Source organism: Petromyzon marinus, chromosome 54, assembly GCF_048934315.1.
Source record: "Petromyzon marinus isolate PM22_M1 ecotype Great Lakes invasive population chromosome 54, UKy_Petmar_22M1.pri1.0, whole genome shotgun sequence".
Taxonomy (NCBI): Eukaryota; Metazoa; Chordata; class Hyperoartia; order Petromyzontiformes; family Petromyzontidae; genus Petromyzon; species Petromyzon marinus.
This window is the reverse complement of record NC_133720.1, coordinates 7,760,438-7,777,624: the sequence shown is the minus strand read 5'-3', so window position 1 is coordinate 7,777,624 and position 17,187 is coordinate 7,760,438. Positions and strand designations below refer to the sequence as shown.

The 17,187-nt window shown below is 55.3% G+C and overlaps 1 protein-coding gene across 1 annotated transcript in view; it reads left to right on the top strand.

Moving 5' to 3' along the window:
• NSUN2 (NOP2/Sun RNA methyltransferase 2) overlaps window positions 1-16,085 on the top strand; it is a 31,289-nt gene extending 15,204 nt beyond the window's left edge. Inside the window, exons 13-19 of the mRNA XM_032974736.2 lie at window positions 125-384; window positions 1,625-1,760; window positions 4,185-4,265; window positions 8,796-8,934; window positions 10,070-10,109; window positions 11,645-11,844; window positions 12,494-16,085. Of these exons, the coding sequence (XP_032830627.2) occupies window positions 125-384; window positions 1,625-1,760; window positions 4,185-4,265; window positions 8,796-8,934; window positions 10,070-10,109; window positions 11,645-11,844; window positions 12,494-12,672 (1,035 nt within the window). The 3' untranslated portion in view covers window positions 12,673-16,085. The remainder of the gene's footprint in view (window positions 1-124; window positions 385-1,624; window positions 1,761-4,184; window positions 4,266-8,795; window positions 8,935-10,069; window positions 10,110-11,644; window positions 11,845-12,493) is intronic.
• Window positions 16,086-17,187: the final 1,102 nt, after the last annotated feature.

The window sequence follows — 17,187 nt, the reverse complement described above, 5'->3', positions numbered from 1 at the left end:
GTGTGCCATGCCGGCCTTCACAGGTGCTGCTCGCTAACAGCACTTGCCCCCAACAGTCTGTTGAGGCTGCACGGTGGAGGATCTCTTGTCTTCGTTTGTCGGTGTCTGCCTCGTGACCGCGCAGGTGCACAACTCAAAAGCGGCCTCCTCCGCGTCGGCAGACGCCGACGGAACGGCGAACGCCGACGCAGACGCAGAGGATTCTGGGAAGCCCGCCGATGACGCCGTCGCCGATGCCGACGCGGCCGCCCTCGCCGAGCCGTCGCCCGCGATCCACGACGGCGTCTGCGGCCCTCCGCCGTCGAAGAAGTTTAAGCTGCACGGGTACAAGGAGGACCCGTTCGTGTTCATGCGGGAGGACGACCCGATATTTCCTTCCATCAAGTAAGGGCCCGCGGCGGCAAAACCGTTGCACCGACCCTCGCCCCGGGAGCAGAGGGCTCTCCCCTCGCTTTGCGCGGCGGCGGTGGTGGTAGATGCTTGCCGAAAAAAAAATGTTGAAAACAATGGCGCACGAAGCGGAATCGCGTAGCTTGGACCGCACAGTCACCCAGGCCACAGCGCACCGCTGCTGAGCAGCGCACGCAGTACACACACGGTACACAGTTATTGTGTGTGTATCTGTGTGTGTATCTGTATATATATGTGTGTGTGTGTGTTTATATCTAGTGGGGAGCGGTAGTGTAGCGGGGTTAGCGCACTGCGCTTCGAACCCGGCGACCCGGGTTCGATTCCCGCTCACGGCCGACACCGGTGACGATTATCTGAAGCGGTTCCGGGCCTCCCCTTGGTCGACTCGGCCTCAAATAAGGACCTGAAGCGGTGTGTAAACATCGCCACTGGGGAGACAAAGGCGGTCGGGCGTGGTGCTGGCCACCCACGCCCTCGTGTACCGTTCCGGCCTTCATAGGTGCTCGCTGACAGCACTTGCCCCTACAGTCTGTTAAGGCTACACGTGGCATCTTTGTCTTTTGTGTGTCTGCGTGCATCTCTGCGTGTGTACCTCTGTAATGTATCTCTGTGGGGAGCTGCAGTGTCGCGGTAAGTGCGCTCCGCTATGAACCTAGCGACCCGAGTTCGATTCCCGCTCACGGCCACCAACCACCAACACCCAGTGACAATTATAGTCTTTTACATTATGAGACCTCCTTTGCCAGCAACAAGATATAGAAATAGGTTTTACCCTTTTAACTGGCACAAAAAAACTGACACCTTTATTCAAGGCATCATGTTTGCAATAACCACAACACAAGCAGTCAAAGTGCAAACAAAAAAGAGACAACTCTGACGGTGCCAATATCATTATCAGAGTTGTCTCTTTTGTTTGCATTTTGACCGCTTTGTGTTGCGCTTATTGCAAACATGATGCCTTGAATAAAGGTGTCAGTTTTTGTGCCAGTTAAAGGGGGTAAAAACCTACTTCTAAATTATAGTCTCAGTAGTTTTACCCAGCGGGCCTCATACTGCCACCCACCTCTGCGGCCACCGGACCCCTGCGAGTCGATCGCCGAGCCGCAGACGGCGCGGCGCCATTGTGGAAATTGGCGAGCGGCTCGGCCCCGGCCCAGTGGACGGGCCGTTGGCTTTGAAAGCCGAGGTTTCGGTGTCACCGCGTCTGCCGCAGGGGCTTCTACAAGCTGGCCGCGGGCTTCCCGCTGCGCAACCTGCTGACGCGTACGCACGAGGGCAAGAAGCGCCACCTGTACCTGGTGTCAAGCCAGGTCCGGGACATCATGATCCACAACAGCCAGCGCGTCAAGGTGACCCGGTGGGGGTGGGCGGGGTGCGGCCGGGTGGGTGGGTGGGTGGGTGGTGTACGTGTTTGTGGGTGGGTGGGGTACGTGTTTGTGGGTGGGTGGGTGGGTGGTGTACGTGTTGGTGGGTGGTGTACGTGTTTGTGGGTGGGTGGGGTACGTGTTTGTGGGTGGGTGGGGTACGTGTTGGTGGGTGGGTGGGGTACGTGTTTGTGGGTGGGTGGGGTATGGGTGGGTGGGGTACGTGTTTGTGGGTGGGTGGGGTACGTGTTTGTGGGTGGGGTACGTGTTTGTGGGTGGGTGGGTGGGGTACGTGTTGGTGGGTGGGTGGGGTACGTGTTTGTGGGTGGGTGGGTGGTGTACGTGTTGGTGGGTGGTGTACGTGTTTGTGGGTGGGTGGGGTACGTGTTTGTGGGTGGGTGGGGTACGTGTTTGTGGGTGGGTGGGGTACGTGTTTGTGGGTGGGGTACGTGTTTGTGGGTGGGTGGGTGGGGTACGTGTTGGTGGGTGGGTGGGGTACGTGTTTGTGGGTGGGTGGGTGGTGTACGTGTTGGTGGGTGGTGTACGTGTTTGTGGGTGGGTGGGGTACGTGTTTGTGGGTGGGTGGGGTACGTGTTGGTGGGTGGGTGGGGTACGTGTTTGTGGGTGGGTGGGGTATGGGTGGGTGGGGTACGTGTTTGTGGGTGGGTGGGGTACGTGTTTGTGGGTGGGGTACGTGTTTGTGGGTGGGTGGGTGGGGTACGTGTTGGTGGGTGGGTGGATGGGGTACGGGTGGGTGGGTGGTGTACGTGTTTGTGGGTGGGTGGGGTACGTGTTTGTGGGTGGGTGGGGTACGTGTTTGTGGGTGGGTGGTGTATGTGTTGGTGGGTGGGTGGGTGAGGTACGTGTTTGTGGGTGGGTGGGTGGGTGGGGTACGTGTCTGTGCGTGGGTGGGGTACGTGTTTGTGGGTGGGTGGGGTACGTGTTTGTGGGTGTGTGGGTGGGGTACGTGTTTTGTGGGTGGGTGGGTGGGTGGGGGGTACGTGTTTGTGGGTGGGTGAGTGGGTGGGGTACGTGTTGGTGGGTGGGTGGGGTGTACGTGTTGGTGGGTGGGTGGAGTACGTGTTTGTGGGTGGGGTACGTGTTTGTGGGTGGGTGGGTGGGGTATGTGATGGTGGGTGGGTGGGGGGTACGTGTTTGTGGGTGGGTGGGTGGGGTACGTGTTTGTGGGTGGGTGGGGTACGTGTTGGTGTGTGGGTGGGTGGGGTACGTGTTGGTGGGTGGGTGGGGTACGTGTTGGTGGGTGGGTGGGTGGTGTACGTGTTTGTGGGTGGGTGGGTGGGTGGGGTACGTGTTTGTGGGTGGGGGGTACGTGTTTGTGGGTGGGTGGGTGGGGGGTACGTGTTTGTGGGTGGGTGGGTGGGGTACGTGTTTGTGGGTGGGTGGGTGGGGTACGTGTTGGTGGGTGGGTGGGGTACGTGTGGGTGGGTGGGTGGGGTACGTGTTTGTGGGTGGGGTACGTGATGGTGGGTGGGTGGGGGGTACGTGTTTGTGGGTGGGTGGGGTACGTGTTGGTGGGTGGGTGGGTGGGGTACGTGTGGGTGGGTGGGGTACGTGTTTGTGGGTGGGTGGGGTACGTGATGGTGGGTGGGGGGTACGTGTTTGTGGGTGGGTGGGTGGGTGGGGTACGTGTGGGTGGGTGGGGTACGTGTTGGTGGGTTGGTGGGGTACGTGTTGGTGGGTGGGTGGGTGGTGTACGTGTTTGTGGGTGGGTGGGTGGGGTACATGTTGGTGGGTGGGTGGGTGGGGTACGTGTTGGTGGGTGGGTGGGGTACGTGTTGGTGGGGTACGTGTTGGTGGGTGGGTGGGGGGGGTACGTGTTGGTGGGTGGGTGGGTGGGTGGGGGGTACGTGTTGGTGGGTGGGTGGGGGGTACGTGTTGGTGGGTGGGTGGGTTGGGGGTACGTGTTGGTGGGTGGGTGGGTGGGGGGTACGTGTTGGTGGGTGGGTGGGTGGGGGGTACGTGTTGGTGGGTGGGTGGGTGGGTGGGGGGTACGTGTTGGTGGGTGGGTGGGTGGGGGGTACGTGTTTGTGGGTGGCTGTCGAACATTGACGTTCGCTTCCATGGTGTGCTTTCAGGAGCGCTTCTGCGGCCGTCTGGAATGCTCTTCCTTCCGTTATTAGTCAGCCACTGGAGCTGTGAGCTTTTAAATCGTCCAGATTGAAAATTTATTTCTTAACAACTGCTTTTTGTGTTTAGTTTGTTGTCCTTCCCCCACACCTCCGATTAGCACGGTTGGCTGCGTACGGTGCGAAAGAAGTTCAGTATACACACGTGAAGATTTAGGAGTTAATTGTATTTATTGATGATGATGATGATGACATTGACGACGATTCGGATACGTGCCGAGTGATGAACACAAACGTTGTTTTGGGATGATTTTTCTCGTAGATCATCAACACGGGCGTCAAGGCGTGGTCGAGGAACGCCGATGGAGAGGAGTTTGGTTGCGCCTTCCGTCTGGGACAAGAGGTGAGATTGAGAGGGGGAGGGAGGGAGGGAGGGGGGGCGGGGGTTGGCTCGCAGGGCTCTTCGTTCAGGACCATACTTCGACCCCGTCGGGCAGGGCGCGGGTTGACTAACGGTGGCACAGATGTCACTCGCGTGGCCCCTGACGTCAAATCCTCTGTTGGGAGAAAGCCTTCCTGCGTGTGCCTCTTTGGCTGTAGCGGTGGTTTGACCGCACCTCCTCACTTCGGTCGGTGCGGTGAAGAGCGGTGGCCCCGGGATCCTTCCGCGTATCGCTCGTCACCCACGCTAGCCGCGGCCGGGAATTGAACCGGGGTCGCGACGCTAACTGCTGCGCCACCACTCTCCGCCTCGATCTTGTGATCAGAAAGAAAAGAGAGGGAAAACTCTCTCCATCGAGAGGCGAGCTTCTCTTCGGCGAGTGTTGGACATGCAGCGTCTCTTGCCAGCAGAGTCGGGCTTGCTTGAACAAACGGTGGATGTCGGTACCGCGACAGAGTTTGCTTGTGTTGAACCAATGCTGCTGAAACTCTGGCACTGGCTGATGGGATGTAAAAAAAAAACTCAAAGTTTTAAAAAGTTATTTTTTGTTATATATATGTGTGTGCGTGCTATGCGAAGGAGGCAATGTTGTCTAGTTCCTTAATTTTGTCATGAACTTATGAGGTCACAAGTTCACATCCCGGTCGGTCGGGGATCAACTTGGTTCGTCATTGTCGCTCGGCATTCTTCATTTCACTGTCGCGCCCCCGCACAGCGATCCGATTCGGAGTCGCGCTTTGATTGATTAATCGATTCTTTATCATCTCGTTTATATCGCGCACTGCTCCCTTGTCGGGTTACGAACGACCGTCGTCGTCATCACCGTCGTCGTCATCACCGTCGTTCATAACCATCATCGTCATCACCGTCGTCATAAAACCGTCGTCATAACCGTCGTCGCCGTAACCGTTGTCGTTCGTAACCGTCGTGGTGATGACTATCGTCATAACCGTCATCCGTCATCGTTCGTCACCGTAGTTTGTCATCGTCAGCCTTATCGTCACCGTCGTTCGTAACCGTCGTTTGTCGTCGTCGTCGTCATCACCATCGTCGTAACCGTCGCCCGTCGCGCTCGCCCAGCCTCGTCGGCTCGTCGACGACTTGAGATAACGACGGACACCCTCGTCCGCTAATCCCGTTAGCGGAATTAACGCCGCACCGCTGCCGCCGCCGCCGATCAATCCGTCTGCCGCGCGTGGTTCACTCGAAGGCCATCGGTCACTTAATTAGCGGTATTGGCCTTGACGGACGCGCGCACTCCAGGAGACCTGCTCCGATGACTCGTTTCGCCGATTGGGGTCGATTCCAGTTCATAGCGCGCGGCGCAATAATTACAATCGAGCGTCGGGCACGCCCACTGCTTTCTCTCCTCTCCTCGGCCACAAGTACCCCGGCAACCGCGTGGCGTCGGATGCTCGTATTCTCTCGCTCCGTGGTCCGTACGTTTGGGCGGAGGCCCCGTAGACTCGCACGCAGGCCGATAGACTCGCCCGTCTCTTTGCTTGCTCGTTGACTCGCTCGCACCTACGTGATCCGTGGACTTGGATAGAGGCCCACGGACAAACATACACACCCTTATACTTGTGGACACTTGGATGATTCGTACACTCACACTGACTCGCGTACACTTGACGTGATCCGTGGACTTTTATAGAGACCCAGAGACTTTGCTTACACACCCATAGACTCACAGTGGCATGATCCAAAGACATGCGTAGACCCAGATAGACTTACATACACTTTCTGTTCGTGTAACGCAGCACTTGCGGAGGCGAGGGTTGGTGGCTCACCACACAGATTTTGTGCAACTCCCTTTCTACCCATGGGCATCGAGGAGGTGCCACATGCCCCGACTCGCCCAGGAGATGACAGTGTAGCAAATGGACTGATCGCCATCCGTCTCCATGTTTACGGGGATCGAGCGTTGCTCCCTTTGCGCAAGTCGTGGGGGGTTTTTCTCCGGGTGCTCCGGTTTTCCTCCTCCACCACACGTGAATAACAATAATAATAATGTGAACAATAAAAAAGCACAACTGATCATTAGTCGGCTGCAAACATCTTAATAAACAACTAAAAATCCACCGATTGTAGCAGGCAGCATGACCCTGCTGACAAGACTCTTATCGCTCAAGCGTGGCTCTCCTGGACAAATCGTTATATTATAAACGATGGTAAAAAAAAAATCGGTTTTACCCTTTCTGGAAATAGAACAAGAGTTGTGTTAAGATGTTCAAACACCAAATAAGAAACCTTTTTGCAAGGGCTCAAGTAACTGTACTAACCACACACGCTGCTTGTGGTGGACATGCAAACAAACACGGCCCTGATCATAATGAACGCATTGTCTTTGAAACTTGATTGTCCTACACCGGAGACAGCAGCCTTCTTTGGTGGCCCTGTCTCACCACCAGTTGTCAGACCAGAGAACGCCAAAAGTTGAACAGTTACAAAGGCAGTGCCACACGTGTCAGAGCATTGATAGCTTGAGGTGAGCGGCAGCTACATCATGGGATACCTTTTCTGTCAGCATAACAGCGTGAAAAATAAGAATGGGTTTTGCTCTTTTTGGGAATGAACCAGGAGGTGTTCATGTTCAAACACCAAATATATATACATTGTAAAACCTTGGATTGCAATCCAAGGTTAAGATGTTCGAACACCAAATATATATACATTGTAAAACCTTGGATTGCGAACATAATTCGTTTCGGAAACGTGTTTGTAATCCAAAGCACTCGTACATCAAAGCACTCGTATATCAGTTGTGATCACGTGACGCTCGGCAGACAAAGCGTATACGTACGTACTGCTCGTATTGCAAGACCCTCGTTCGTTTATCAAATTAATATTTATTTTTAAAAAATGTATCGTCTTGCAAAACACTCGCAGGCCAAGTTACTCGCAATCCAAGGTTTTACTGTAATTTTTTTTCAAGGCGTCGTGTCTGCGTTGACCACACACTCACAGGTGGCGAAACACGCAAAACAAACACGCTTTTGTGTTATCGCCAGAAAGAGTAAAAAAACATTATTATTCTTATTCGTTATCATTTTGTATCCTGGCAAAAAAAGTTATCCCGTGATGTGATGATTATAATTGACCTCTCTGATTCCGCCGTTTTGTTCCGCGATGCGCTTGACTTTCCTTTTTTTCTGGGGGACCTTTGGGCGACTGTGATCAGCCAGCCGCTGCAACAACAACAATAACCACCCCTGCTTGTCGTGGTGTGTGTGTGTGCGTGTGTGGGGAGCGATAGCGTAGCGGTTAGCGCGCTGCGCTATGAACCTGGCGACCCGGGTTCGATTCCCGCTCACGGCCAACACCAGTGAAGGTTATCTGAACCGGTCCCGGGCCTCCCCTAGGTCGACTCGGCCTCAAATGAATACCTGGTGCGGTGTGTAAACATTGCCACTAGGGAGACAAAGGCGGTCGGGCGTGGTGCTGGCCACCCACCCCCTCGTGTACCATTCCGGCCTTCATAGGAGCTCGCTAACAGCACTTGCCCCTACAGTTTGTTAAGGCTATATGGGGGATCTTTGTTATCTTTGTACGTAGTGGGGAGCGGTAGTGTAGCGGTTAGCGCTACACTGCGCTCCGAACCTGGCGAGCCATCTTCGATTCTCGCTCACGGCATACACCTGTGATGATCATCTGAACCGGTCCTGGGCCTCCCCTAGGTCGACTCAGCCTAAAATCAGTACCTGGTGCGGTGTGTAAAACATCGCCACTGGGGAGACAAAGGCGGCCGAGCGTGGTGTTGGCCACCCACCCCCTTGTGTGCCGTGCCGGCCTTCATAGATGCTACCCGCTAGCTAGCAGCACTTGCCCCTACAGTCTGTCAAGGTTTCACACGTAGGAGGCTTTTGCGACCAATATCATCCATAATAGAGGGGGTTTGTTTTGGGTTAGATCGCGTAAATATATAAAAGTGTCGTTCAACCCGCCACCACCCGACACAGCTAAATCTGGCTGTCACCCGATGAAGCTGGTTGTAATTACTGGCAAAAACGTCGTACACAGATTGTAAATGTTGTGGCTTGGCTCTCCAACACACAACCGTTGTGCTGTACTAGTGACGGATTGGCCACGTTCTGTTTACGTGACAACCCTTACTAGTTGACTGTGTCGGGTGGTGGCGGGTTTAACGACACATTTATATATTTACACGATCTAACCCTAAAACAAACCTGTATTAAGTCTGTTAAGGTTTTGACTTAAAGCTTTCGTGACTGCAGGGATTCATATTCTTGGTTCTTTCGGTAAAGTCACCACGTAGAAGGGAAACAATAAAATGATAAAAATATTAAATGTGACTTTACCGAAAGAACCAAGAATATGAATCTGTTAAGGTTACACGAGGTTTTGTACGTTGAACTTCTCTCACGGCGTACGTGGCCAAAAGCGCTCATTGGAGGTGCGCGGGGGGGGGGGGCGGGGGGGGGTGGCCGAAGGACGGCAAAACTAAAACTCAACCTTGCGCGCGCGACCCAGGCGATCTACACGCTGTTCCCGTACGTGGGCGACCGCGTGGTGAGCGTGCCCTACACGGACATCGTGGTGCTGCTCACGCAGGAGAATCCCTTCCTGGGCAAGTTCTCCCTCGAGGCGCGCAACCAGGCGAAGCCGCTCGGTGAGTTACCGCCGCGCGCCCGGCGGGGATTCGTTCAGCGGCGCCTTGCGGGATGGGGCTCGGAGAGAGAGGGAGAGGGCAATCGTGGGGACCTCCCTTGAAAGTATAAAAATATAAGAATAGGTTTTACCGTTGCTGGCAATGAAACGGTCGTGTTAAGATGTTAAAACACCAAACTGAAACCTTTTACAAGGAATCATGTCTGCATTAACCACGCACACTTGTGGTGAACATGCGAACAAAACACATGCCCTGGGAGTGTACGGTGCATTGTCTTTGAAACTGATGAAAGAAAGCTTTCTAAATAAATCTGTCTGAAGAAAGCTGTCTGGCAAGGGGAGGAGGCCCCATGATGTAGCTGCTCACCCTGAGCTCTCAATGTCCTGATAGTGGCATTGTCTTTGTGCTTTATGAGACCTCCTTTCCCAGTAATAAGATATAGAAATAGGTTTTACCCTTTTAACTGGCACAAAAACTGACACCTTTATTCAAGGCATCATGTTTGCAATAACCACAACACAAGCAGTCAAAATGCAAACAAAAAAGACAACTCTGATAATAATATTATGCACTGTCCTTGAATTTCATTGGTCCACACCCGAGACGGCTTTTCTTAGAGCCTAGTCTCCATTGGTGTTGGACCAGAAGACGCCAAAAGGCCTTTTGGCGTCTTCTGGTCCAACACCACAACACAAGCAGTCAAAATGCAAACAAAAGAGACAACTCTGATAATAATAATATCACTGTCAGAGTTGTCTTTTTTGTTTGCATTTTGACTGCTTGTGTTGTGGTTATTGCAAACATGATGCCTTGAATAAAGGTGTCAGTTTTTGTGCCAGTTAAAAGGGTAAAACCTATTTCTATGTCTTTGTGCTGTTCGCTTTTTTGGCTCCCTCTGGTCTACCACTGCTTGAGAGACGAGGCTCTAAAGAAAGCGGCGGCGGTGGTCGCCGCTGTGTGTGTGTGTTGTCCTTCCCCCGCACCTCCGATTAGCCAACTGCGCTAATACGCGTGTGCGAAAGTAGTTCACCGTGCCTACGTGCAAGCCATCGGCATCGCACTGCCTTCTGGGAGTGCGCCGTCTCCGTGGCGTGGCGGTTCTCCACCGTGACGTTGATTTTGTTTCTCTTGCCAGGTATTGGAAGCGTTGTGTTGAAGTACGAACCGGACCCGGAGTAGGTTTGATTGTCTCGCGCACACACACACACACAGTTTAACACGTAGTAGGGCTTTCGTTACCAATATGATCCATAATAGAGGTTTTTTTTGGGTTAGATCGCGTAAGAAGGCCACTTGTGTTGTGGCCGAAACGTCGTGAGAATTTTATTGTGTTATTTTATTTTATTAATTTATTATTTTGTTCTCATTCTACGTGACTTTACCCCGAAAGAACCAAAGAAGATGAATCCTTGCAGTCACGAAAGCTTTAAATCGAAAAATATATACAAATGTGTCGTTAAACCCGCCACCACCCGACACAGCCAACTAGTGTAAGGTTTGTCACGTAAACAAAACGTGCCAAATCTTCACTAGTACAGCACACCGGTTGTGCGTTGCAGAGTACACCCACCACGACATTTACAACTCAAATACCGTGATCTTTCGCCAGTAATTACAACAACAACCAGCATCATTGGGCGACAGCCACAGAGTTTGCGGAGAGATCCTCCTCCTGTGTTGGTCTTAAATAGAGGTGCGAGGAACAGGTGGGGCGGGGTGCGGTTAATGTGTGCGTATAAAATACAATGGATATCCATTGCCGGTTGGGTTATTCATAGGGGGCAATCAACATACGTAATGTGCACGCACAACGCGCATTTGTGGCTGTAGCCTGATGGTGCTGGTTGTTGTAATTACTGGCGAATCGTCACGGTACTTGAGCTGTAAATGTTGTGGTGGGTTTACTCTCCAATACACAACCGTTTAGCGCTGTACTAGTAACTAATTGGCACGTTCTGTTTACGTGACGAACCTTACTAAGTGGCTGTGTCGGGCGGTGGCGGCTTCAACGACACATTTACATTTACACAATCATAACCCAAAAAACCTCAATTGCACAAACACCCACGGCAAACGCTGCGCGCTGGGAAGCTTCTTTCGGAACCGGACCGATTCAATCGATTCGGTCCCTGAAGAAGGTCCGCGACACGTGGCGCGAAACGTCGGACGTGGCGCCTAACGGCATCGACGCGCGGCGCGACTCGAGAGCGCATCGGGAGAGCGACGGGAGAGAGACGGGAGAGAGACGTGCGGCAGCAGAGCCGCGGAAACCCGCTAGCCCCCGGTGGCTTTACCGAGCCGCACCGGGAGCATGCCGAGGTGCCGCGGTGTGAATGCTCCGCACGCGCTCAACTTGCAGCCCGGTACGATTCCGTCTCACGGCGCGGGAGATGGAACAGTGGGGGGGGGGGAGGGGGGGCAGGTTTCTGAAACCTGCCCCCCCCCCCACCACCAAGTCGCCCAGCAGGATGATTCGCCGCAGTAGGTCACACATGTGGTGGGGTAAAGTGTGGGTACGCTCGCCTCTTCCAAAGCATCCGGTCAACGTGGAAGAAGTAGACCAAATGCCCTTCCGCCGGCAGTGGCGAGAGCCAGCGATTGCACGGGGCGCGTTACTTTTTACTTGCTCTACACGGGGAAGAAAGTTACAACTTGATAGGGGGCCCGCGATGTCTTTTTTGCCGTTCATTGCTTCCCCCGTCCGTCGCAGGCAGCCGGACTCGCCCCGCTGTCCCATCATCCTTTGCGGCTGGCGCGGGAAGACTTCCCTGCGCTGTTTCGTGGCCAAGAACGAGCGGCTGCACTACCTGCGCATGCTGGGCATCGACGTGGCGCTGCCCAGGCCGGCGGAAGGAGGCGACGCGGAGGGCACCGGCGGCGGCAATGGCGCCGGCGACAACGGAAGCGCAGGCGAGTGAGACGCTGGCGAGTGAGACGCTGGCGAGTGAGACTGGCGAGTGAGACTGGCGAGTGAGACGCCGGCGAGTGAGACGCCGGCGAGTGAGACGCTGGCGAGTGAGACGCTGGCGAGTGAGACGCTGGCGAGTGAGACGCTGGCGAGTGAGACGCTGGCGAGTGAGACGCTGGCGAGTGAGACGCTGGCGAGTGAGACGCTGTCACCTTGGGCGCTGGCGAGTGAGACGCTGGCAATAAGAGACTGGCGAGTGAGACGCTGGCGAGTGAGACGCTGGCGAGTGAGACGCTGGCGAGTGAGACGCTGGCGAGTGAGACTGGCGAGTGAGACGCTGGCGAGTGAGACGCTGTCACCTTGGGCGCTGGCGAGTGAGACGCTGGCAATAAGAGACTGGCGAGCGAGACGCTGGCGAGCGAGACGCTGCAGTTGAAGAACAATTTCTCACGCGACCTTATTTAACAATTAGACTGCGACACTTCGTTTGAAACCGCGGCGAACATCATCCGGGCAAAGATCCACCGGAAGTCGGGAATCCAGGAAGTAAAACTTTTTTTTTTTTACTCGCAGCGGCGGGAATTCAATCGCCGCACGTGGTGACCGGAATCCGCCACCCCCCCCCCCCCCCCCCGCTCCTTGTGCCTTCAGACGCCTGCCCGCCGGCCGTCGGCGCCTCGGAACGTTCCGACACGGGGGCCGCCCGCGAGGAGACGGAGCGCGACGGCGCCGGGAGGGCGGCGACGACGCTGGCGGCGGACGCGATGCTAGCGGGAGGAGGCGGCGACGCAGCGGGCGAGAGCGGAACGGCCACGGTGGAGAAGCCGTAGCCGGTGTTGAGTCCACGGCAAGCGGAGCGACCCGGGGGGGGGGGAGGGGCTTCGGGGGGGGGGGGGGTAGAGGGGTTTGGGCATTTTTGTTTTTTTGCGTCTCGATCAATTTCCCCCGTTAGGTCGCGTCGGAGGAGGCTGGCGTGTCGGCGTGTCGGCGTGTCGGCGTGTCGGCGTGTTGGCGTGTCCGTTGCGACGAAATCTCCGTGGGTGCACACGGCCCCCCCTCCCCCCCTTCTTCCCCTGTCGTCTCGGAAGCCTCGGGCCTGGCCGGTGCCGGGACGCTGCGCGACCGACCGCCCGCCCACCGAGCGGAACGGTTGCTATAGGCGGCGATATACGTGCCGGCTGCGGTGGGGGGGGCGGGGGGGATGGGGGGGGGGCGGGGGGGATAGGGGGGGGGGCAGAGCGGCGTGGTGAAGTACGGTCGAACAAGACCGCCCTTCCCCCCACGACTGACGCAGCATGGGGGGGGGGGGTGAGGTGCGGGGGCTGTGGGGGGGGAGGCGTTAATCCAGCAGTGGATTAACGCAGTCCTGCGCGCGATGACGTAGGTGCCTATTAATTCGGGGGATTGCCGCTCGCTTGCACGGAGACCCATTATAGCGAGACGCGGGGATTCGTTACGGGCTGCCCGTTTACTTTTATTAAAACCCATCGCGCCGCCGACTGATTTACCTCCGTGCATTTAATGTATTTGGCGGAGTGGAAATGTTTTTTTTTTCTTTCCGTCTCCTGGCTCGAGGCCTGAGCGAGCGAGCGAGCGACGACGACGACCGATTGTCCATCGGGGGAAGTAAGATCGAGCGAGCGAGCGAGCACGTTCCGTAACGCCGCCCGACGCAGCGGCTGTCCGTCGGGAAGTTTCGTCGCGAGCCCCCCCCCCCCCCCCCCCCCTCCGAGAGGCACGGGAACGGCGCGGCGTGTCACGGGGCAGGCGGTTGCCGGTGGTGCGTTTGGCCGATCGTTGCGGAGGGCCGCGGTTCGAACTGCGGCGGTGCGAGCGGTTAACCGTCCGCTTGCGCGGCGGATGGTTCAAAATCCCGTGACGTCACTTCGCGAAGGATGTGGGCCCCCGTCGTGTGCCGGCGTCGTGGCCCAAGTTTTACCGAGCAACAGAAAAAAAATCACTCATTTGGGATCGCACACAACTCGGCACAGCTGCAATCATTACCCCTCCTGCAAAAATAAAAAAAAAAACCTGGCAACGGCCATCCTCGATAGGAGTCGTGATACCCGGTCGAGCTTCGCGGGCAAACCCGCGGAATGGTTGTCACGCTGCCGTCACCTGTACAGGTTAGATGCCCGTGAGCCCCGTCATGAGTTCAACTCCCAGCTCGGGGGAGAGATCACGCAGCGCGTCGTCCCGCACGCTTTGAGAATGGGCGCAAATCGCTGCGTTGGGAGCGGTCGGTTTGTCACGCGGCGACACGAGGATCTGCGTTGCCGAGGACAGCAGCTGCAGCAGGGGGGCACGCAGAAAAAAAACAGCTGCTGTAACTGCTGCGTTCCCGCGCAGCGTGGCGGGGGCGCTGTGGTCGAGAAAAACCCACGCGGGCAGGGAGAGAGAGAGAGACCCCTTATCCAGCAGTGGATTGACAAAGGGCTGTGTCTTAGTGTGTGTGTGTGTGTGCGTGTGTACGATAGTGGGGAGCGGCGGTGAAGCAGTTAGCGCGCTGCGCAACCGAACCGGCGACCCGGGTTCGGCTCTCGCTCACGGGCAAAACGAGTGACGATTGTCTGGACCGGTCCCGGGCCTCCTCCCCTCGGCCGACTCGGCCTCAAATGAGTAGCTGGTGCGGTAGGCGGCCGGGCGTGGTGTTGGGCACCCACCCCCTCCTGTAGGTGCTACTCGCTAACGGAGCTTTCGCCAACAGTCTTGTTAAGGTTACGCGGGAGGGGTGGAGGGGTGGGGGGGGGTGTTGGTACGAGAGACCGGGGAGCAACTCTGCCTTGCGTGTAAAAGATCATTTTGGCCCGCGCGATGCTTCTTTATTTTTTGCACGTTCCCAGCAGTTTTCGTAGACCGGCGGCGAGCGTTTCTGGGCCAGAACTCCTGCCGTCGACCCCTCCACCACCCAACCAACGGACGTCACCTTTTTAATATTACAAAGCCCGTTGTTCGCAAGTGGTTCAATGCGTGCCGATGACAATTTGGGACCGGCGAAGCTGCTCCTCTGGCCCCACGGCGTTGGGTGGTGAAGGGCTCGCGGGCGAGGACTTGTTTGGTGCCGAACTCCTCTCGCGTGGCGTCGCCCAGAAACGAGCGTGGATCGCCGTGACGGCTGCGGGAGAGAAGTCCACGTTTTAATTTCCCACCCGCCCCCCGTGGACTCGGGAGTCAACGGTTGGATTTTACGTCGGCGGTTGGAAGAGGTTAAATTTCGATTTAAAGCTTTCGTGACTGCAATGATTCATCTTCTTTGGTTCTTTCGGTAAAGTCACCACGTAGAATGAGAATAAAATAATAAATTGATAAAATAAAATAACACAATAATATTCTCACGACGTTTCGGCCACAACACAAGCGGCCTTCATCAGGTGAAGGGGACGAGACTCCAGCGCTGTCCTACCAGACAGTCTCGTCCCTTCACCTGATGAAGGCCGCTTGTGTTGTGGCCGAAACGTCGTGAGAATATTATTGTGTTATTTTATTTTATCAATTTATTATTTTATTCTCATTCTACGTGGTGACTTTACCGAAAGAACCAAAGAAGGTTGGAAGAGGCTTTGCAAAAGTGAGCGGAGCTACCCTTGTAAATTTAAATCTTACATTTTAACGAAAGCCTAACTATATCCCGCCCCCCACCCCACACAAAATAAAGAAGCGGATCATTCGTCTTTCACACGCCCCGCCGATTAGCTCGGTCGGCTACATACGATGCGAAAGAAGTTCAACATAACGCGCGTCCCATTTCTCCGTTAAAAAAAAAAAAATGTTTTTACGCGTCTCATCGAGCACACCGCACACGGCCCTTTTGCAGCATCCTTTCGAGACGAGCAAAACCACGGGCCGACTTAGGACGCGCGGCGTCTCGTCGGGCTCGCTTGAATCGATGCCGGTGAACTGCCGATCCTACAGGCAAGGACTGTTGTCCCCGTTATTACGTTCTTGGGTCCCGGTTTGACGGCAAATCAAAAATGACGACGACGCGTTTTTTTTACGTTTTGGCTTCGACCGTGGCGATGTCACACCGTGCTCACACCGACGCGCCGCTTGCATTCGTGAAGAATTTCTGAAAGTTTCGCCTCTCCGCGGATGAAGAGTTGCTTTTTAATTGGTTTTATAATTGTTCCGCGTTGGTCTCTCCGTGCGCGCACACGCGCCGCTGTATTTAACGCCAAGTCTGCCGTTGTGGAAAGAAATTAAATAAAATGACGGTGCCGTTTGGGATTTATTGCCGATGAGTTCACCCCCTTTCAAAACGGTTTTCAATTTCTGATTTTGTAAGTGGGCACACCCCCCCCCCCCGCCGCCCCCCATGACGAGTCTCATTGCGTGTCAACAAAAAAAATGCATCATCGTTGTGTCAGCTACCCTCATAAACAACCCGCAATTATTCTATCACCAAAAGTGCAGCCCAACACCAAAAGCACAGTGTGGACATTCACTCCACTGACTTGAGGTGACCGGGTAGTTCTGATGTCAGGGCGGCCGAGCCGGCAACCGTTGAGATCCTAGGTTCGAATCCAGGCAGCCCAGCCGCCCGTGATTTCAACCGGGTTCTCAAGTCCAGCGAGGTGGTGGTCTCGGGCCGGACACCGATGACTCGCACAGGGACCCATTGGCCTGCATCAGAGACCCACAGACTCGCACAGAAAGGTTGTGATGAAACCGGTGCAGCGAGGTGATGGTCAAGGCCTGATGTCCGATAACTCGCACAGAGACCCATAGACTCACGTCGAGACTCGTAGACTCGCAATGAGACCCATGGACTCGCGTGTAGATGCGTAGATTCGCACGCGCATAGAGAGACTCGGACTGAGCTGTGATTCCGTGTCCACAAGTGCAGCGAGTTGATGCCGTCAGCCTGGCCACTGATGCCTTTATTTCTTTGTTTAAATCATCAGAATCACTTTGGTTCTGCACTTACATTTTGGCTAAATTCCAGCTCTTGAGATTTGGAATAATGGGGTTGACTTGTCATGTAACGAACCTCACACTCTCATGTGGCAGGGTGGGTGTGGTGGTGCTGCCCTCTGCTGTGTGTGTGGACCAGAGTGGCTCACTCCCAAGAAGAAGGGGCCTCGGGAGGTAGCTCTATGATATCCACTTCCGCGGGCCGTTCTGTGCGAAGAGAGGTTGTTGTTTTGCTCTGCCCTGCGAGTAGATGTGAACGGACTCTTCGACTCGTGACGGAAATTTGGCATGACCCCCCCCCCCCTCTGGGGGAGAGTTATGAGACAGTCCAGTCCCTTCACCTGATGAAGGCCACTTGTGTTGTGGCCGAAACGTCGTGATTTTTGTTATTTTATTTTTACCTACGTGACTTTACCGAATAGAACCAAAGAGTA